Raw genomic sequence first — 22,175 nt, forward strand, 5'->3', positions numbered from 1 at the left:
CTCGTCTGAATGCGTGCACTTAATCTCTCTGACGATCTGATAGCATTTAGCTTAGCCCACGAAGCCCAGTTCAGTCACTATGGTACCAAACAGAGATCAAGTTAGAAGCGACCAAACACCGCCACGTTTTTAAACACAGTTACACGAATAGTTGAACGATCAAGTATGATGACATAAAATAAAACATGAAGCTTTTCTAAGCAAATTAAAAAGGAGAACTATAATGTATGGTGGAATAGCACTTCTTAGAGTACTTTGACTCGGCGCAGTAAAAAGTCCCGGCTGAAACATCCTCCCTCACATCTCCCCCATTTTGACAGAAATGAGAGAGGGAGGGAATTCAATACCTGTGGTATGTGGTAATCTTGGCTGCTCTTAAAAAACACTTTTTTCCCCATCTCTCAACTTTTAGAGTCAAAACACTGAACATGGTCTCTTTTGTCATATTTCAGCTTCAGCCTCAGCTGTCCCAGTTGGTGAGACGGGCAGCACCAATGTTCCAGAGCTAGCGACATCCAGCTCAACCATTCAGACTAAAACTGACTCCCAGAATCCCACAGGGAATGCTGTGACATCGTCTTCCAGTGGTGAGGAGGCAGGAGATGGGACTGATGGGGTGAAAGAGTTGGCAGGTACAGCAAGTTCTTTTTTTCTTTTATTTTTTTATGTTCAACTCACATGCAGTTACATTATGACAGTCCAACTAGTTAGTTGCAGTTGGTTTCTAAGCTAGAAACAGATATTCTATTTTCTTGTTCTGAAACAAACCCTACCCTCTTGGCACAAGAGACCTTCTTTGCCCAGCAACCTTTGCTCAACTGTGCCGTCTACAGAGCAGCACTGGATCTTTGCCATTGTCATTGGTATTTCACGTTTACTGAGAGTATAGAGCCTGTCCAGATCGTTTTGAATTGAATTTAACAGTTCACAACGGTCTAATGATATGTACTGCAGTGTTAATGCTTTACTAGAATATTATTGTGTGTCTGGTTAGAGTGAAATGCTAGTGTACTACATTCTGTATAACTTTGTGTATAAAATGCTACCTATTGTATTATGGGAGTATTCTACTCTCAACATGTCCATTGCTAATGTATCTCATATATCTTCTGCCACCGTTTCTCCTCCAGATAAGAGCTCAGAGTCTGCAACTCATGGTGACGGGGATTCTGTACTAGAGACTGAACCTGCGCAGACAGTGGATGAGAACAGCTGCAGCAGTCATTTCTCCATCTCTGAATGCCTGCGAGGTCCAGAAGAGCCCGACCTGGTGGACCGATCTTCACAGTCTTCTCTCAACAGCCAAGATGACACAGGTTTTTTACGCACATACATACTCACACACACAAAATATATTTTTAAAATTATACACACAACTGTTCAAAGGTTTGGGATCATATACGGTATATAACCGTATATTTTTCTTAGGTGAGGGTAAAGCTAATGGAGATGGCGCAAAGACAGGATCTTCACGCATGATTACACGACTCCGGAACCCTGATAGCAAGCTAAGCCAACGCAAGGTCATGCAGGACAAGGATGGCAGCTCGCAGGATGGTAGCAGAGCACTTAAAGATGTGAGACTGTTGTCTTTATTAATGGTGATATCTTGTATTCTTAGTTGTCAGTCACGTGACTCGCCGAGGCCTGGAGGGCAAACGGGCATACTACTGCAGCACAAGCCTTTTCATTTTTCCCTTTAAAAAACGAAAGTATTATGAACAAGATGCAAGATTTTGGCACTTGTGTTCCATATACAGCACCTGCTGCAGTATTTCAATCACTAAAAAGAAAAACACTTGTTGCACCAATAAGGATTAAATTCAGCAAAGTTAAACGCCAATCAAGGATTTGTTGTTTTGGGTTTTATTTTTTAAATTGAGTTGTGTTGCACCACTCGATTTTAAACACAGATTAACTACGTTGAAAGGACGTTGATTAAATATTTAAAGGGCTGGTCAAGCATAGGGGGGCGGGTGATTCAACGCCAGGCTAAAGAAACCTTATTAGTGCAACCCACCCTTATTGCATTAATATACTAAAACAGTGATATTAAAACATCAAATTCATTTCTGCAGGCGAGGCGATGAGCCTAGAATATGAACGTCTTTTTTAAAATGGATTTATATGGAAAAAAAACACTTAACGAGAAACATTTGGTGCATTTCTGTGTTCTTCTGCTTACCTGTACAAAGTATGTATAATCAGTAAGGTGTATACTGAATTTGGTCTTTTAATATCACTGTCTTACCATGTTTATACTTACTACAACGCTGGTAAATATGACTGAAGGTGTTTACTAAGGCGTAAATCAATATTACTATAAAGTTACCATAGGTCTTCAACCAAAAATTATATAGTTGCTTTAAAATATACACATTACTCTGTAAAATTCTAATCTGTAAATCATGTCAATGATATTTCAGACTCCCCCAATGTCATCGTTTGGCTCCTTTAAGAGAGATTCAAATAAGAGCAGTGGCTTTTTCAAACTGGGCCAGGAGGGCAAATTTCGCGTCTACCACAACCAGTACAGCACTAACACACTTGCCCTGAACAAACACCAACACCGTGAGGACCATGACAAACGCAGACATCTTTCCCACAAGTTCTGCATGACACCTGCTGGTGAGTTCAAGTGGAACGGCTCTCTCTACGGCTCCAAAGCCCTGACTGTGTCCACTCTAAGATTAACCATCATCCAGCTGGAGAACAATGTCCCTGCTCCATTCTTGCATCCCAACTGGGCGTCACACAGGTGAAAGACTTACAAGTACCAGTGGGACTTGTTTTTATTTTAAATGGTCTAAAGTTTCCTAGATGAAGTATTTAACCTTGTCATCATGTGACCTTTCCCATTGCTGTAGGTCAAACTGGATAAAGGCTGTCCAAATGTGCAGCAAGGCGAGAGAGTTCGCTTTAGCTCTGGCCATTCTGGAATGTGCAATCAAACCAGTGGTCATGCTCCCTATGTGGAAGGATTCTCTGGGTCATACAAGGTCAGTTTAAATGAATACAAATATTAAAACAGCCACCACTGATGGTTTGAATTTAAATGTATACTGAATTATACTACAAATTCAATATGGTGACCTATGCGAGTGCAGACAGTGAAGCTGGAACAAGGTAGAAAATATAAAAAATATATCGTAACAACTAACAGTTTAGTTACTCCTTAAATTTCATTGCTATTAATTTTCAGCGTCACTTTAGTTAAGGCATCTGATGCTATACAAATCCTCTAAAAGTAAAAAAATTGTCGAAAGGATTAGTTCACTTCAAAATGAATATTTCCTGATAATTTACTCAACCCCTCTCATCCAAGATGTTCATGTATTTCTTTCTTTAGTCGAAGAGAAATTAAGGTTTTAAAAAAAACATTCTAGGATTTTTCTCCACATAATGGACTTCAGTGACAACCAATGGGTTGAAGGTCCAAATCAATGCAGATTCAAAGGGCTTCAGAGGCTCTGCACGATTCCAGATGAGGGATAGGGTCTTATCTAGCCAAACCATTGGTCATAAAAAAATAAAATTAAAATAGATTATATATAATATTATATAAATATATACTTTTTAACCACAAATTGCTCAACAGTGTTGTGCTTTTTCACGGCATATGACGCCATCACGTCGGAAAGGTAGGTGGAAGTACAGACCCAGTGGCAAAAAAATCTTTAAAATTTAACTTTAAAATTGGCCAACATCCATGTTTTGCTTTTTTTTTTTTTTTTGTAAAGGATCTTTGATTTAGTCTTTGACTGTTTGTTTTAACACTGAGTCAGTACTTCTACCTATATCACGGATTCATGACCTTTCTGACGTGATTACATTATACACCGTGAAGAAGTCAAGCATTTGTGGTTAAAAGTATATACTTGTTTTATTTTATTTTTATTAAATGACCGATGATTTGGCGATAAGACCCTATTCCTCAGCTGGGATTGTGCAGAACCTCTGAAGCCCTGCAAAGCCCTTTGAAACTGGCAACCAACGGGTTGAAGGTCCAAATCAATGCATTTTCAAAGGGCTTTTCAGGGCTTCAGAGGCTCTGCACAATGGGGAGGAAAAGTTAAAAAACTAATTTTCTTTTTCGACTTTAGGATAAGATGGGGGTGAGTAAATTTAATAGAAATTTTTATTTTAGAAGGACCTAATCCTTTAAAGTATACATGTATAATTATTATATAAATATAAAAAAGCTTAAGTTGTAGTTTGAAGGTCAAGTGTTTGTAAATTTGAGTTTGTAGTCACCGTCAACATTGTCAATTTACATGTATGGGATTTTCAGAGAAATGCAGTTTGATTAAAAAAATAATAATAAAATGAATCAATCAGAATAGGCTAAATAATTGTGCTGAGTTTGATGGATGTGGAAGTCTATAGGATTTTGGGCTTGTTTGATATTCTGCTAAGGAAAAAATGTCAGATCAGTAAGGAAAATCATTATAAACCCAAGTCATGTCTGGGCTGTATTTGGTGGATGTAGTTTGAAAGCTTTGTACGGTTTTGCAGCCAGAAAGGGCTTAGGGATTTTGTATATAATAAAATAACACAGCCAAGTTTTTACAATAGCAGTATGTTGGCTTTGTTAAGCCAGCACAATTGTGCAGTTTATTGTCAGTGCAATTTTTTGCATGTGTGAATAGCAATACCTTAATCCAGTAATATATTTCTGCACATTGTTGCTTCTGAACACAAAAGCATCCATGTGTGTACTTCAGCAAATTCTGTGCTGGAGGCTTTCCAAAAGTGAAGTGTACAATGAGTCACCTTTATGTCCCAGTTTTGGTGATCTTTTTTTTGTTGTTGTTGTGCTTCATCTTTCCGCAGGCTTCATCGCATGACCTCTGTTGAGCGGGAAGAGAAGGAGAAGGTGAAAAAGAGAGAGAAAAAACTAGAAGATGAAGAAACTATGCAGCAGGCCACATGGGTGAAGTACACTTTCCCCATCAAACACCAGGTATGTCTGAACGTAGCTGAGCGTTTTATTTGAACATTTGAGCAAATAACATCAGCTTCAACATTTGACTTGAAGGCAATCAATAACTGTTCAAACATCTTCTGCAGGTGTGGAAGCAGAAAGGTGAGGAGTACAGGGTAACTGGGTATGGAGGCTGGAGCTGGGTGAGTAAGACGCACGTCCATCGCTTCGTCCAAAAGCTACCTGGAAACACCAACGTTAATTACCGGAAAGCACTTGAGGGTATGTGGTTTACTAGTACAGAATACTACAAAATGTAATTTAACAATCTGGGACACAAAAAAGCATTTGGCAGAATTCTTCTGATGTAACTTTTTTTTTTCAGCAGCTAAAACTGGAACGGACAACCAGGCATCTTTTTCAGGAACACCAAAAACTTTGGTTAAAACAGATGAAATTTCATCTGAAAGTTTGCCTGAAAAGGATAATGTCCAGGACACATCACTGGATTCTTCTGAAGAAAAGCCATCTTTGGAGAATGATCATGTGGTAAAAGATGAAAAACAAGATGAAGAAAAAGAGAATGAAACTGTTAAAGAGAAGTGTGATGAGGAAAATGGATCGGTGGAAGAAATGGATACCAGCACTCCTATCTCTGTAAATGATGAAAAAGGTATTTGCAAAGTTTAACTTACATTTTCAAAGTCCTTTTTTATGTACCAAGGGCCGTACATCATAAATGATATAGCATGTATTGACTAGTATTTGAATGTGTAAAATATTTGCCTTGTAATGTGTCTCTTTTTATTATTGTAGCTAACATCACAAATGCCTCATCTGATGCCTCTCCTTTGAAAGGAGAGCCTTTGGATAGTGAGGTGGCGAAGGATGGTGCTCCTAATCAAGCCCAGCAATCCTTCTGGCATGATGTTGTGAACGTCAGCGAAGGCTTCTTGCTACGCACAGCATACAAGAAAATCAAGCCATCAAAGCTAGACGGCCTTTTGGAAAGGCGGGTCAAACAGTTCACCATTGAAGAGAAGCAGAGGCATGAGAAACTCAAGCAGGGGACCGTTTCTAAACCCTCTACAGAAAAGATCATGGATAATAAAGAGACAACGATTGCTGCTCAAGACCAAAAGGTTAAGATTGAAGGAATTATCTCTGAAACTCCAAAGGCTAGACAGACTGAGGGGGTAGCATGTCTAGTAATCCAAGAAAAAGACAATGTGGTCAAAAAACTTGAGTTTAACCAGGAGGATGAACAGGCGAAAACAAACACTTCAGGACAGAAGAACATCCTGGATGTCAGATTAAATGAGGGTGACTTGGCCCCTAAAGAACATCAGCAGAAGTTGACAGAACCGGAACCCAAGACCGCCAGCAGGGTAGCAATGTCAGAGCTTAATGGAAACTCTCAAAGTCTGGATCAAAGCCTCAGCTTGAACGCTAAACCTGATAAAACGGTTACAGAAGTTGCGTGTCCTCCTGAAGACTCTGAGAGAAAGGACATAATTGAAAACAATGAGAATGACCTAGATGTAAAGAGAACTTTGTCTGTTCAAGTAAATGGGAAGGACGGCCCTGTTGACCCAGAATGTAAGAATTTGACTGATAATGTTAACACAAAGGAGTTAACCGATACCGTTGTAGAGGAGATTAAAGCAATATCACCAAAGGAACCAGTGAAGTCGCTAATGAATGGTGACGCTACTCAAGAGTGTCTTAAGGAATGGACTAATAGCACGATTCCTCAGGTGATTTTGGATGAGGATAAAGGGGTTACCAAGCATGACCCTGATTATCCGCCACCTCAGAAAGTGGCCAAGTTGGAAAACAACATTGAAGAGTCTATAGACTCCTCGGTTTCTTCCGGTGTACCTGAACCTTCCTCTGTAGCTTCTGAGCAGAATGCAAAAGCCGAGGTGCCTAGTCATAGCTCAAAGGTAGAGCCGATGCAAGTTGAGGAGGCAAAACCTCCTCTTCCTTCTCCTGTCCCTTCAGCAGAAGAGTCTAGCTTAAGTAGTGACCTCACTGAAAACAGCAGCAGTGTTAGTGAGACTACCACCATCATTACTCAAGTCACCACAACTACAACCACAGTGTCCACAGAGTCCCGCATGGTGTTGACCTCACGGGACAGTCTTGCTTCCAATAATGGGATCAGTACACCTGTACCAAAAGATTCTGTGGAGGTGGAGTCAGCTAGCTCGGTTTCGACACGCTCCACTACAACTACCACTACTGTTACAAAGCTTACAGACTCACCTGAGGAAGCCACTCTAACAAAAGAGTCTTTGACCACTGTCACAAAAACATTGACTGATACCAAGTTGAGTCCCAGTGGAGCCACTGTAAAATCTATGACAGTGAGTCACGAATATTCCACCAGGGACAGGGTACGACTGTTAAAGTTCTCTCGCACCAAGAAAACGCGGTCTGGGACAGCCTTGCCATCATACCGCAAGTTTGTGACCAAGAGTAGTAAGAAGAGCATCTTTGTGCTTCCTAATGATGAGCTGAAGAAACTCGCAAGGCGCGGTGGTATCCGTGAAGTTCCTATCTTTAACTATAATGCCAAGCCAGCCCTGGACATCTGGCCCTACCCATCTCCACGACCAACGTTTGGGATCACATGGAGGTCTGTACCTTTTTTTCCCCCTGATTTTGGTCATTCCAGTCGGATGTTGCCTTTGAATTAAGTGATAAAGCAGTCATCACTGTTGGGCAGGGGTGTTTATTACAGCTCTAGGAGGGACACTTTCTGCCCAACTATAAAGCCCAAGCCCATTGTCCTACAACCACTGAGTGTAACATCTTGGCATGTAGCAATGCATTCAAATCTAATTAAAACAATTTGGCAACCTTATTGCAGTGCCCTGGCAACCCCTTAGTAGTTTTGATGTCAGGTTTCGCTTCATTAACCCCTCACTTTTGTTAAGTGAATGTGAACTAGGATCTAGTTAATCTACTACTTCCCTGAAGGTTTTTTTGTAGCCTTTTCCTCTACTTCTATGTTTTTGGTCCCATGTAGTGTTCAAATCGTTCCTCAAGGTTAATTTTGTGTCGAGAGGAGCGACGATGCAAGCTGTCCTATGAACATTTTTAAGAACAGTACTAGTCACCAAAAAAACAAATAGGCCTATGAGATGATCTTATTTTTACATTTCTGTGATGCTAATGAGCTGGTTCTTTCACACAGATACCGACTCCAGACGGTGAGGTCTTTGGCTGGAGTGAGCCTAATGCTACGGCTTCTTTGGGCCTGCCTCAGATGGGATGACATGTCTGTGAAACCCTCTCCCACTGGAGGGACAACGCGAACAGGTTGGTGCTTAACCGCTTTAATTTCACTTTGGCATTCATAAAAAAACTTTAAAGAGCCAGTGCTCATGCATTTTTGTGTAACTTAACAGAGACATCTGACACCGATATCACCACCACTGAAATCATCAAGCGGAGAGATGTTGGTCCTTACGGCATTCGCTCAGAGTATTGCATCAGGAAGATCATTTGTCCCCTTGGGGTGCCTGAGACTCCCAAAGGTAACAGTGACTCAAAAGAGTCCAGGACTGATTAGTCCTTTGTTTTCAGACATGGATAGTTTTCTATAATGCAAAGCTTGTTTGACCAGAAACGCTGTTGATATTTGGTCTTTCCATAATTCTTTTGAGCAGAGACTCCCACACCTCAGAGGAAAGGCCTTCGTTCGAGTGCTCTAAGACCAAAGAAGCCAGAACCGGCTAAGCAGACAGGTCCTGTTGTGATCGAAACCTGGGTGGCTGAAGAAGACCTGGAACTCTGGGAGATTCGAGCCTTTACAGAAAGGTGGGAATTCCCTATTTTTCCTGTTGTATTTGTGAATTTGCACAGCCTCATACTGATTCCTTGCATACTCTTCTGTCAAATGCTCTCTAGTGTGAATGATTTTGAGCAAAGGATGGTTGCATTTTCATGTTAGCTCATATTTTAATGATAAAAAATGTAAGATGTTATTTCCTCTGGATGTGTTCACAATTACCAATTTCCCAATGGTCAGTTCGTCCCAGTCCTTTTAAAGATTTTTAAACCTTCTGACTTCACAGGGTTGAGAGGGAAAAGGCACAAGCGGCTGACCCAACTAAGGTTAGTGTGCAGAAGAAAGCAGAGGAGGTCAAGGCCCAATTGGAAGCTCAGCTAAAGCAGCAGAGATTGGCAGCCCAGCAGGTGGGAATGTAGACATGTGCCCACCTGGGGCGCCCCTATTAACCAGGGGCACAATGCTGAAAGAAATGTGTTCTTCCCAATGGGCCTTTTGATTAGGTCGTTTCCTTTTAATGATCAGTTAACTCTTAGTTTGGCTGGGTGTGTTCGTCATATGGATAATCCTGTTTTCAATAATCTTGTTTTGGCTGATTTTGTCTTGTTCATTTATCATTTCGCTTAGTGTCTTTGTTTATATTGTTGAATTTTTGGATGATTATTTTGCAGAAACGGTTGGAACAGCAAAAACCTAACAGCACCAGCACCCCATCCACCCTGACCAGTACCCCTACAACCCCTGGGACCACTACTCAAAAGGTAGTGGTGGGCTCAATTAGTGGTCAGGTAACTTCAGCGCCTAAAGTGGTTATGACCACCAAGCTGGGCTCTCCGGTGACATTCCAACAAAACAAGAACTTCCAGCAGTCCTTTGCTTCCTGGGTCAAGCAGGGCCAACAAGGCAATACAGGTCAGTCTTTACAATGTTACGCGGATGCATGGTTAATTACAGTGCTTGGTGACTTTTTATTTTTGATGTTGCTGTGGTGTGTTTTTGCGTCGGTGTATTTGTTTGGAAATGAGCTTCTCTTTTTTTTGTAAGCTTATTTGTGGTGGTGTGTTTAGTGCTTGACATTGACGTTCGTTGTCCGTGGCGTACTTGGATGCAACCGCTGCTGTATTTCCTGATTGAGATATGTGTTAGGGTGGTGATCAGACCTGTGTCTTGCAGTCTCTACCAGTTCGGTTGTCACTGTGGCGGCGAGTAGCGCCCCCACGACTGGGCAAACGTTCCACATCGCTGCTGCTACGGGGTCGATGGCCGGCGGTGTCATCACCGCTAAACTACCTGTTCCAGCCAACAGCAAGATAGTCACAGTGAACGTGCCAACCACGCAAGGAGGTACTGCAGGCCTCCAACATCATTGGCATGTGATTTTTGTTTTAAGTTAGGCCTGCCTGCACGCAGATTCACAGAGAGGCATAATATAGACACCGTATTCTTAAATGAGATTTATTTTGCTTCCGTTTCTAATGAAGAACAGCATACAGTGTGCATGCGTCACTTAATGCAGCCTGTTAGTGAGAGTGGAGAACTGAACTCCGTTTCATTGAGAGTTGAAGGAAACATTCATTTTAATTGCTGTCATTGTGAACATCCCATAAAATATGGGAAAAGCTTAATGTCCTTTTTACGACTTTAATTTAAGTTCAGTCAGTTGTCGTTGTTAAATACAAAGGATTTATTTACTTATTTTTTTGCTAATTTGTTCGTTGTTTTGTTTGGCTTACACTTAAACTTAATATTCCAAATCAAAATTTCTCATTCTGATATCAATATATTTCTGCTCAAAGGTTTGGGGTCAGTAAGATATTTTTTTGTCTTTTGAAAATGTTTTACATTTTTATTCAATAAGGATGCATGAATTAATCAAAAGTGACAGTAAAACATGTTTAATATCACTAAAGATTTTGGTTTAAAATTGAACATTACCTTTAACCTTACTATTTATCTGTGAATCCTGAAAAAAAAATGGTTTTCACTAAAATATTAAGCCGTTTTTAACATTGATGAAGATAAATGAAACAACTAAAACAGCATATTAGAATGATTTCTGAAGGATCATGTGACTGAAGACTGGAGTAATAATGCTGAAAATTCAGCTTGGCGTCACAGGAATAAATTACATTTAATATATCTAAAATAGAAAAGTTGTTTCACGATGTTGCTGTTTATACTGGATCATTAATTGTAGCCTTGGTGAGCATAAGAGATTTTTCCAAACACATTTTAAAACCATACTAACCCCAAACTTTTGAACAGTTTTGTATCTATGTAATACAGTGCGCTTGGAGCAAACTAAATCTTCTCATGGTCTCGACAGGTTTGGTACAGGTACAGCAGAAGGTGGTGGGCATCATTCCATCAAGCACAGCGGGCACCGCACAGTCCTTCCCTCCATTCCAGCCCCGTACGGCCACCATTAACATCAGACCCAACACAGCCACCTCTACACAGCAGGTATAAACTCGCTTAAATTATCCACTCTGGTCAACTCAACATTTTGTGTTCCTGCAATATGTTTTATTTAATTGTTTATGCCCAGGTCCTTGCAACTGGAACCGCTCTACGACCAGGGATGACTGTGATACGCTCTCCCCTGCAACAGGCCACCACCCTGGGGAAGACTATCATTCGCACACCCCTGATGGTTCAACAAGGTATTTAACATATTCAAATTATTTGTTTTATTGGGTTTCTGTAGGATAGTAGATAACAGACAGGAATTGATTGGGTCATTTAGTAGGCAATAAACCAAAATATTTGACAGCAAATTGCTACATTGTGACCATGTGATGTCCACAGTAACTTACGACCAATTCTGTTAAATACACCAAGGTTTTTGTTGTTGTTGACAATTTAGAGTGTGAATATGATTTATATAACATAGGTCAAGTGCAACAGCCTGTGCAAACAAGTTCAGGCGCTCAGGTGGTGGGGACTCCTCCTCGCCTCTCCACACCAAACCAACCCCAGACCCCACAGACGCCCTCTTCTCCCCGACCGCAGCAGGGTCAGGTCAAACTCACTCTGGCCCAGCTCACACAGCTCACCCAAGGGGCTCAGGTTTGTACCCGTTTTAAATCAGCATGCAATCCAAATGGACCTTTATTATCTTCTTTTAATGCATACCTAATCGATTATCTGTGCACATTATAAAGCGCTGCAGTGATGTATTTTTGTTGGCCAGCCTGGAAGTTAGCATCATCCTGGTTCCATCAGAAAAAAAACAATAGGTTTTTCCCATTGGATTTTGGATTATTTACCAAAAATAAGCTGTGTGATCTAACAAATGTTTGATATTCTACGTAAAATATATTTTTCACAACTTTTAGACATTTTGAAGCATAAATATAATCCACAGAAGAAGCTAAACGTAGGCTGAACGCTCTACAACACTGTCTAATGACTTGAACATCGCCAAAACTAAGCTTCTGACAACTCTTTACTGTCTTTTTATATATTTTTTTTTTTTTTTTATCTGAAAGTTTGGGTTAGAATAGCTTGCAAGAACGCGATTATAAAGACATTGAGACTGTGATAGCAGACTAGTAAGTAGATATTTTATTTGTAATGTTTTAACTTTTGAAGTCGCATTTAGATATTTATTAACTATTGCCTCTAAGACAAGTTAAATCTTAGGCTGCACCGGTTATTGATTGATATTGCTATGAAAATAAACGTATGCTTTTGCTCTTCAGGGAGGGAACCAGGGGTTGACGGTAGTGATCCAAGGGCAAGGTCAGACCACAGGCCAGCTGCAGGTCATTCCTCAGGGGGTGACGGTCATTCCAGGGCCAGGTCAGCAGCTCATGCAGGCAGCCATGCCCAATGGCCAAGTGCAGCGTTTCTTATTCACACCCATGGCCCCTGCACCAGTGTCTGCCCCCGCTGCCACTACCACAACAACCCCATCTGGCGTCCCAGCCACAGCTGCACCAGCTGCCCCCACCAGCACAACTCCAGCACCCATTCAACCAGGTGAGACTTCATTATACACTTCTCTATTTTCACACACAGCATCAATATGGAACTTATCTTGCAGTGCAACAACTTCTCAAGTCAGCTGGTTTTAATCACCTCCAAAAGAGTTTTCTGAAAGTTAACAATTTAGATCCTGCATAGATACCTACTAGTTTTGTCAAATTCTGAATGTTTGAAACCGTTTCATTCCTCATTTTCTGCAGTATCAATACAACATTACCAGCTGTGCTTTCTCGCTGTCTTCTTAAGTCTTTCAAACACACCTCGGTGTGTCTTAAATATGTAGTCCGTTGCGCTGCATGTTTCAGAATGAATCAAATGTATTACTATTTTTATACAACTGCACTTTAAAAAATGAATTTCATAATAAGTACATTAACAAAATTTAAATTTACAATTTACATATTTACAGTGGCAGCTCAGAGATGTACAGTAGCATTTAATTATGAAATTGAAAGAATAAATATAGGATACAATTAAAATTACATAGTCTTCAATATTCAATACACATTGATTGAAAGCTTCTGTATATACTTTATTCAAGAGCAGTGAGTGATTTTTCTCTTTGATTTTAGTTGTTTTATTAACATAATTTTAGAGGGGAGCTGTCCCTTTAAGGACAAGTGTTCGTAATCATTAGGCTGCGCTGCTGTCATACAGACACACACGATTTTACTTTCACTTTAGACATAACCGACTGTGTTTATATATGTTAACCTTGTGTGTATTTGACAGTATTAGCGCAGTAAGACTACTTAAACTAGGCACGTGCGCCCAGCGCATATAAAACGGAAATTAAATGTTAAACCGGCAAGGTTTAAAACACGGCTAAACACCCCCTAACTTCGGAGCATATGATTGGATATTTGCTCATATCAGCGCGTAGACTCTGGAAACTGAGGATGCTCGCCAAGATGGTCATTTTTAAAACTTTTGTGTGTCCCTTCAAGCACAAAATGAGACCAGTTGAGTTGAGGCATTAAAAATGTGCAAGTGATTTTAAAAAAAAGCACCATAAGCCTAAGGAGATCGTATAACTATCAGCACCAATGGTCTCAATCATCAGCTTTGCTCACAATGCTTTTGAGAAACGCAGCCCTGAGTGTTTTGATTTCCAATGTACGTTCTCTCTTGTTTTCTAGCTACTCGTCTTGCTCCCCAGCCCCAGCCCCAGCCCCAGCCCCAACCTCAACCTCCAACCCCACTTCCTGCCGCATCATCTCTCCCTCCACCACAGCCAGCCCAGCACACACCCACCCCAGTCCCACCCACGATCGTTCCCCAACCGACTCCACCTCTACAACCCCACCCGCCCGTTCAGCTCCGACCTCAGCCCCAAGTCCCTCCTCAAACATCGGTCCCGCCGCCCACACCTGTTCCCGCCCCTCAGATAGCACAGGTGACGGCCACCGCACCTCCACAGCAGATCACCACCCTCCCCGTCACCCAGACCACCGTCACCAAAGTCCAGCCCCAGATCCAGCTCCCCCCACAGCTCCTCAGCGTCCCCGGGCTCCAGCAGCAGGTCATCTCCCACATCCAGAGTCAGGTAGCGGCCCAGATTCAAGCTCAGGTCCAGCAGGTCGGGACCACGTCTGGGATGCCCCAGCAGATCAAACTGCAACTGCCCATTCAGATCCAGCAGCAGGGTGGAGGGCAAGTCCAAGCGCACCAGATCCAAAATCTGGTGACCATACAGACGGCCAGCGTACAGGAACAGCTTCAGCGGATCCAGCAGCTCTGTGAACAGCAGCAGCAGAAGAAGAAACAGCAGGAGGCTAAGAGAGAGCAGGCCCAACAGCACGTCAGCCAGAGCGACCTGATTCAAAAGCAGGTCAGGAACCAAATATTGCACCTCAATGAGCACATTTTCAAAAATTAGTTATTGATGTTTTCAATATTTTTCAACAACTACACAATGATGTATGATTTGTTGGAATCGGACACAAAATAACTTGGCTACACGTGTCTGAAGTGGATGGTCAGCAAAGTCAAAAACTAAATTATCCCTTGCACGGCTCCTTTAGTCACAAATGACATTAAAGGGTTAGTTCACCCAAAAATGTACATTTATGTCATTAATGACTCACCTTAATGTCGTTCCACACCCGTAAGATCTCCGTTCATCTTCAGAACACTTTTTGCATATTTTATAGTTAGTACGAGAGCTTTTCTGTTCCTCCAATCAAAGTGTATGCACATACTGTCAAAGTGTATGCACATACTGTCCATGTACAGATAGGGAATAAAAACATCATCAAAGTAGTCCATATGGGACATCAGTTAGTTAATTAGAATCTCTTGAAGCATCGAAAATACATTTTGGCCCAAAAATAACAAAAACTACAACTTTATTCAGCATTGTCTTCTCTTCCGTGTTTGTTTTCAATCCTCAAATAATGATTTCAGCAGTTTGACAACCGATCTGAATCATGACTCAATCCGCTGATTCACAACTGTTTGAATCTTTATTTGCGGATTGAAAACAGACCTGAAAGAGAAGACCATGCTGAATAAAGTCGTAGTTTTTGTTATTTTTGGACCAAAATGTATTTTCGATGCTTCAAGAGATTCTAATGAACTGACTGATGTCTCATATGGACTACTTTGATGATGCTTTTATTACCTCTCTGGTCCTTCTGGAAAGGGACAGTATACTGTTCATACGTTTTCAATGGAGAGACAGAAAGCTCTCGGACTAAATATAAAATATCTTAAACTGTGTTCTGAAGATGAACGGAGGTCTTGCGGGTGTGGAACGACATTAGATTGAGTCATTAATGACATAATTAAATTTTTTGGGTAAACTAACCCTTTAAGAAAGATTGGGTATTATGCATGATTGGAGTGTTAAATATGGTTCTGTTCAAAATAATTTTCATCTGAAGTTTATTGAATTTGCAACCACATTTTGAGAGAGAGGTTGGTTGGATATTTGCTATCATTAATTCTCACTGGTTAGAGGCATCACCCATGAGAGAAGTCAGACTCATTGCTTATGCATGTGTAAATGAGCCTTAGTTGATTGAAACTAATGTTATTTTAAGCTAATTTTATTATTGTAGTTTTTATGCTTTTTAGTAGCAATGAAAGTTTAATTTAATTTCTTTAAAACGTGTCATTGTTTGTGATATTTCAGACATCTTTACTGATCCCCAAGGGACAACGTAGTTTTGGAAATGGGCTCGTGAAGGAACATTGTAACGGGGCTCAATTACTTTAAGCACATTCTTAAAACTCCGTCTGCAGTGCGTATGCGGTGCGTTTTGCACTGCGTATGCGGTGCAGGAGCAGGAGCCGCACGCCCTGTTGTCCTTTCATATATGTTGCGTTTTCAGTCCGCAACCGTTAACATGGGTACAGAAAAAATATGCACCGCATAGGCTACGCACTGCAGATGGAGTTTGTGTGAAACGGGCGTAAGGTCTCATATCAGCGGCTATAAATGTCTTTTGCCATTTGAATCAGTTGGAAATGTCTGTCTAAATGCTGCGGGGATAGTTTGTGGGATAGTTTGTGGCTGTTTATTCTTTTTATCGTCTTGTTGTCGGCGTAAATGAGTTGATTGACATGACATGAATTATTCCCGCTGCTGTACCATCATGTAGCAAATGCGACATCACTCTTGCCAACACCATCATAGCTTACAGAGAATCCAAAGTTCACCAACACACCAGACCTGTTGGTTATTGGAGGATCTTCTATTTCTGGTCTGTTAAACGCAATAGCCATTTTGCAATGAGCATTCAGCGTGTACTGAGTAAGCGAGCACCTGACTGAGCAGTCTAAAAAATATTTGTTTTTTGTTTTTTTCTCTTAGTCAGGGGCATTGCCTGTTACGTCGGTTTGGTTATTGGCTTCCTTGTTGAACGCATAATATTATATTTTACATACTTTTTTATTTTCCAAATCTAATTAATTAGACCAAGAACTGTTCGGTACATAATGCGTACCGAACCGAAAGCCTCGTACCGAACGGTTCAATACGAATACGCGTATCGTTACACCCCTAGTACCTAGGAATAATACATAATATTGCAGTCCGGTTTCTAGAGCTTACAATACAAACACACCGTATCTTGGTTCTATAAATCATAGCGTCATAATCATACTCATAAATACTTATTTTTTTCTTCCTTTTTTTTTCTTGCTTAGGTGGCACAGAAGCAGAATGTGGCCATAGAGCAGTTAAAACAGAAGAAAACCTTGACTCCTGCTGAAAGAGAGGAGAACCAGAGGTAAACGCGCCCAATCTCCATTCTTTCCCATTTAGTATTTTAAAATATACTGACTTTAGTTAAATTACAATCTAGTATAGTCTCATTATATGTTACATGTGCACCACAGATAAACCATAAGCCACTGAAGCTGTATTTTAGAGGTCTTATTTATCGAACCAAATCTATTGTTCTTTGTCTGTCTGGGCAGAATGATTGTTTGTAACCAAGTGATGAAGTTCATCCTGGATAAAATCGATAAGGACGAGAGGCAGGCGGCCAAAAAGAGGAAACGGGAGGAGTCCGTGGAGCAAAAGCGCAGCAAGCAGAACGCCAGCAAGCTGTCGGCTTTACTCTTCAAACACAAAGAGCAGCTCAAGGCTGACATCCTGAAGAAAAGAGCGCTGCTTGATAAAGAACTACAGCTGCAAGTGCAGGTGAGAGGAACGGGAAGTGCGCAAACTTCACTCTTACTGATTTGCACTGATATGAGAGTTTGAGTTCATTCAAGATGCGCTTAGGGGTTTCGATGGGTATTTTTCCAAAAAAATGAATACTCTTGAGCAAGGGTGATGGAATAAATTGATCAAAACTGAGAGTAAAGACTTTTAAATTAAGAAAATCTTTTACCATGTCCACAAATATGTAATATAAGTAGCACAACTGTTTTCAACATCGATAATAGTAAGAAATGTGTCTTGAGCATTAAATCAGCATGTTCAGGTCATGTGACAACTGAAGACTGTAATAATGATGCTGAAAATATAGCTTTGACATCAGATAAAGTATATTAAAAAGTAAATCTTTGTTTTCAATTGTAATAATATTTCACAAGATTACTGTTTTTACTGTAATTTTGACCTAATAAATGCAGCCGTGGTGAGCAGAAGACTTCTTCGGAAAAATCTTACCGACCACAAACGTTTGAAATGAATAACTGTTTTGTGGTGTTTATGACAACAGTTGGCAGTGTGAATCTGGCAATGAAAATGTGTGCTTTCATCTCCGCTTTATTCACACACACTCTATTAGCACCGCGTCAGTGTTGCCAAATAAAGCTGAAGCTGCATGGCGTATGTTGAGTCATTTATGTATTTAATTTGTTGCAGGAGGAGTTGAAGCGCGATCTCATTAAACTGCGGCGGGAGAAGGAGAAGGCCCAGGCTGCGGCGGCACAAGCTGCGGCTGCTGCTGCCGCGGCCGCCAGCACACACGTGCACAGCAGTCTTCCCGCGTACGCCCCGACGGTCACCTCACCCTCATCCGCACACAAACGCAAACGGGACGAGGAGAGGGACACCTCCAAGTACAAACGCAAAAAGATGATCTCCACTACCTCAAAGGACAACAAGAGGGACATCAAGTTATACTGCATCTGCAAGACGCCCTATGATGAGTCCAAGTATGAGACCTTTACTGTCCTCTAATTTAGGTGGTCATCAGTTATTACTTGAAGTTCACATTGTTATCTTAAAATATTAACATTTTTGCAGTAAAATATCCAAAAACCACTAGGCCAGTGTTACAGGGTATCCGCGGAGTCTTGAAAAGTATTAAAAGGTGATATATCAATTTAGGGAAAATTAAGACCTTTATAAAGTATTAAAAAGTCTTATCACGGCTTTATAAAGTCTTACATTTTGAAAGTATTTTGTTCAAGCTTTGTCAAAAGAGTTTGACTCCAAAAAGTATTTATGAATATATTTATTTTCATCCCCATAAGTATTAAAAAACAACGGGGCGCTCAGTCTGAGATCGGCTCGGAGCGCGCGCACCAGGGATGGAAATTAGCACAGTCACCAGCCAAATGCGGCTGATTTTGAGTTGTGGCAAGGGTAAACTCGCTTCACCTACTGAGCAGTCTCACCTCTTTGGAAACTTTGTTCAATGCATGCGAGTGCTGCCGTATGTGCGGATATGACCAGTCGTTTTCTCCAGCATCTCTCGCATGAGAAGATGTGAGAAGATCTGACGCTGTGCTTCATCCGAGTGCGCGCGCTCGTCTCACAGCGCGCAAATATTCAAGTCATGCGCTTGAATATTCTGATTTCTGTGCATCCCTACTGACAATGTTCTGCTCGGTGTGTTGTCAACACGCTTCAAAGATGCCAGAACGAAAAGTTTCATTGTTGGGACTAAAAACCATAAAACTGGAAGCCATAAAAGACCACAAATCATTGTGAAAATTTCAGTATTTCATTGAGCCTTGAGATTAAATAAACTGCCCAAGTATTGTAGAGCTTGTAGTATTAATTTTCACATGCAGTTACACATTGTCAGTTAAAAATAAAAAAGTGGCTGGTAAAAACATTGAGTGGTAGACTTTGAAGAAAGTTAATTTCCATCCCTGGCGAGCGCTGTCTACGGGTGACGTCATGTATTTTGCAAAATGCGCAGTTAGGTAATGTCGCCCTCCATACGTTGCGAAACAGATATGCAATATAAACAATACAAAATTGGCCTATGATAGAGATTTTAAGTCTACATTCGACTACAACTGTTTATTAAAGGTTTGTTGCCGATTAGAACTTGAAGTGTGATGAGGTCTTTAAATATTTTGAGAAGGTCTTTAAAAAGTCTTAAAAGGGTATTTAAATTAACTTCAGGATTCCTGCATATACCCTGTGTTATATATTTTGTTCAGTTGAGTACCTACAATATCCCAAATGTTTCCAACTAATTGTAAATTGTGAGAAAATTGCTATTTTAACCAAGGAGCCGGGACATCTGAGGGAGTCTTCTGTATATTACGTCATATCTGCGTTACACTCGGTTTCCGGTTTTATTCTGCAGAAACGCTTTACTCTTAGCAGTGTGGACAAGTGTCACAGCAGCCGCTGAGTGAATGCACAGAGTAATGTCATAACATAATTTTAAACACACCTAAATGTTTCTAATGTTATAAACAGAGCTGCGTTACCTCATACTCATGACCAGAAATAGTACCGGCGACTGTGGCATAATAAAAGTCCCTCTGCTCACGAGCCCTGTGTTTGTATAACAATCGCTCCAGTGGACTTGCTCAGCTCCTCAACATTCGGTCCTGATCTGCTTCACCCTACAGTAACGTTAATAACCGCATCCATCAACATTCCTGCCAGAGTCCTATCCCGATTCTTCCCCACCTGCTGTGAGGTGAAGACCACATGTCCGAAGATTCTGAGCTCAAACTTGCTGTCACCAAACTACGCCTTTGTTTTGAATAGGCGCCCTCTAGTGGACGGAAAAATTACATAGTGCAGCTTTAATTATTTATTCTTTAGTTTTAATTAATTTGTTTTATTTAGTTAGGCTATTTTGAGTATTTTAAATTTTAACATGCAATAAGATTTTAAAAGGCAGGAATATCCCCTTTTTTTAAGGTGTTTTTTTTTTTTTATCATACACTTCTGTTTAATTAGTTTCCGTAGCTCGGACAGCTTTTGCAGAAATGTAAATAATGTTAGAATTGTCTACTGAAGCCATACAAATATAACTATGGTTTTGAAAGATAAAAGGCATATTTATGAGGAAATCAAATGGATGTGATATCAATCTAATGTTGCGATGTTCTTGATGCAGGTTCTACATTGGTTGTGACCTCTGCTCTAACTGGTATCATGGCGAGTGTGTGGGCATCACCGAGAAAGAGGCCAAGAAGATGGACGACTACATCTGTTCAGAATGTAAACGAGCTCAGGAGGGCAGCACAGAGGAGCTCTACTGCATCTGCAGAACCCCATACGACGAATCACAGTAATCACGCGTCTGCTATTTCAATGGATTTATTTCGAAAGGTACATGTGCAAGGGTGCTTTCTGATACGACTGTGCCCGCTTCTACTTCAGGTTTTACATCGGCTGTGATCGCTGTCAGAACTGGTACCACGGACGCTGCGTGGGCATCCTACAGAGTGAAGCCACGCACATCGACGAGTACGTGTGCCCGCAGTGCCAGTCTACGGAGGATGCCATGACGGTCCTGACGCCACTCACAGATAAAGACTATGAGGGGCTGAAGCGAATCCTGCGCTCCTTACAGGTTTGTATGAAAACAAATACAGTTTCATGTTTGAATTTTAGAGCTGGAAATGGAACACAATCAAAATGTATTTGTTCCCCACAGTTTTAACTCTAATTGTGGTTAGGTTAGATAATCATCACAAAAGCAAGTGATTTTTGTTGTTGTAATCGGCTTTACCTTTAAATCTATTCACACCATTTAGTGAGTCACGTGATCAACTGCTAAATTCAAGTGTGCTTTCATGCGTTGTCCGGAGCTTATCCAGACACGATTCTCTGAATTGTGCCGCAAACTAACATGATCATTAAAAAAGGAGTTTAAACCAAGAAACACATTCACTTAAGCCCTATTTTGGACTCAGTTTCCAGGGGGACATTAGAGAAATTCATGTTTCACAGCCAGATGTACTTTGCAATTTTAATCCTGTCCCAATCTGCCAAGTCAGTGCTTTTCTCACACAACCTCTGTAAAAACTCCTGTTACTGTTTTTCAGGCAAATTCAACGGCCCCCCTTCATTTAGATTCAATTGGATGGTATTCAACAAAAAAATAACAAACAATCAATAAACTAAGCTAAATCGCTATGACCCATTTTAATATCAGGGTAAGAGTAAGATACTTGTCTAGAGTTCTCTGCTCACTTATGCAAGTTTATTATAAATAGCCACTGCTATATACCCATGAAGTGTACTTAAATAGGGTTTTTTCAACATTTTGTTGAACACAAACATTTTGTTTGTGTTCAGTCTTTCTCAGTTGTTGTCTTTAAGTTAAAATTTCAGTTCTTTTCAGTTAATTTTTTCAGGGGTAGGCTACAGGAGCAGCATAGAAGTAGCTAAATGTTTATTCTTGTCAGTCAGTATGAATTAAATTTGATATATATGTCACACCTGACTATAAGTCACAGGACCAGCCAAACTATGAAAAAAAGTGTGACTTATAGTCCAGAAAATACGGTATACGTCTTACGTGATGCTCGTAAGCACAGCACATGACCTTCTGTAACACACTCCCACCTCTGTAATAAACACAGAGATGTTAGTCCCGTCCGAATTGGTGCGTGAAATCACCGATGTCAAGAATTGTTACTCATTTGTTGTTTAGAAAACTAGTCCTGTCCGAAATTGGGCTTTACATGTATTTGAGTACCAGTTTGTGAATATTTTGAAAAATAAAGGAAAGATGAAATAAAAGCTACACATCAGTCATATAACGCTATTGTGTTTGCAGTTTCCATAGATTTCCA

General features: G+C 40.7%; 1 protein-coding gene across 10 annotated transcripts in view; it reads left to right on the forward strand.

The window, feature by feature from the left end:
* bptf (bromodomain PHD finger transcription factor) overlaps window positions 1–22,175 on the forward strand; it is a 47,110-nt gene that overhangs the window by 20,899 nt on the left and 4,036 nt on the right. For 4 of the 10 annotated variants that reach the window (XM_067459172.1, XM_067459137.1, XM_067459098.1 and 1 more), the window contains exons 5-29: window positions 453–632; window positions 1,131–1,316; window positions 1,429–1,577; window positions 2,427–2,758; window positions 2,868–2,999; window positions 4,834–4,963; window positions 5,071–5,206; window positions 5,310–5,597; window positions 5,741–7,565; window positions 8,127–8,251; window positions 8,341–8,469; window positions 8,602–8,752; window positions 9,010–9,130; window positions 9,395–9,635; window positions 9,897–10,067; window positions 11,050–11,186; window positions 11,272–11,386; window positions 11,617–11,792; window positions 12,428–12,707; window positions 13,853–14,544; window positions 16,866–16,948; window positions 17,139–17,364; window positions 18,037–18,329; window positions 20,489–20,662; window positions 20,755–20,947. In XM_067459172.1, the coding sequence (XP_067315273.1) occupies window positions 453–632; window positions 1,131–1,316; window positions 1,429–1,577; window positions 2,427–2,758; window positions 2,868–2,999; window positions 4,834–4,963; window positions 5,071–5,206; window positions 5,310–5,597; window positions 5,741–7,565; window positions 8,127–8,251; window positions 8,341–8,469; window positions 8,602–8,752; window positions 9,010–9,130; window positions 9,395–9,635; window positions 9,897–10,067; window positions 11,050–11,186; window positions 11,272–11,386; window positions 11,617–11,792; window positions 12,428–12,707; window positions 13,853–14,544; window positions 16,866–16,948; window positions 17,139–17,364; window positions 18,037–18,329; window positions 20,489–20,662; window positions 20,755–20,947 (6,665 nt within the window). The remainder of the gene's footprint in view (window positions 1–452; window positions 633–1,130; window positions 1,317–1,428; window positions 1,578–2,426; window positions 2,759–2,867; window positions 3,000–4,833; window positions 4,964–5,070; window positions 5,207–5,309; window positions 5,598–5,740; window positions 7,566–8,126; window positions 8,252–8,340; window positions 8,470–8,601; window positions 8,753–9,009; window positions 9,131–9,394; window positions 9,636–9,896; window positions 10,068–11,049; window positions 11,187–11,271; window positions 11,387–11,616; window positions 11,793–12,427; window positions 12,708–13,852; window positions 14,545–16,865; window positions 16,949–17,138; window positions 17,365–18,036; window positions 18,330–20,488; window positions 20,663–20,754; window positions 20,948–22,175) is intronic. The other 6 variants (XM_067459145.1, XM_067459182.1, XM_067459117.1 and 3 more) reach the window with 5 other exon arrangements.

This window comes from Pseudorasbora parva, chromosome 2, assembly GCF_024679245.1.
Source record: "Pseudorasbora parva isolate DD20220531a chromosome 2, ASM2467924v1, whole genome shotgun sequence".
Classification (NCBI taxonomy): domain Eukaryota; kingdom Metazoa; phylum Chordata; class Actinopteri; order Cypriniformes; family Gobionidae; genus Pseudorasbora; species Pseudorasbora parva.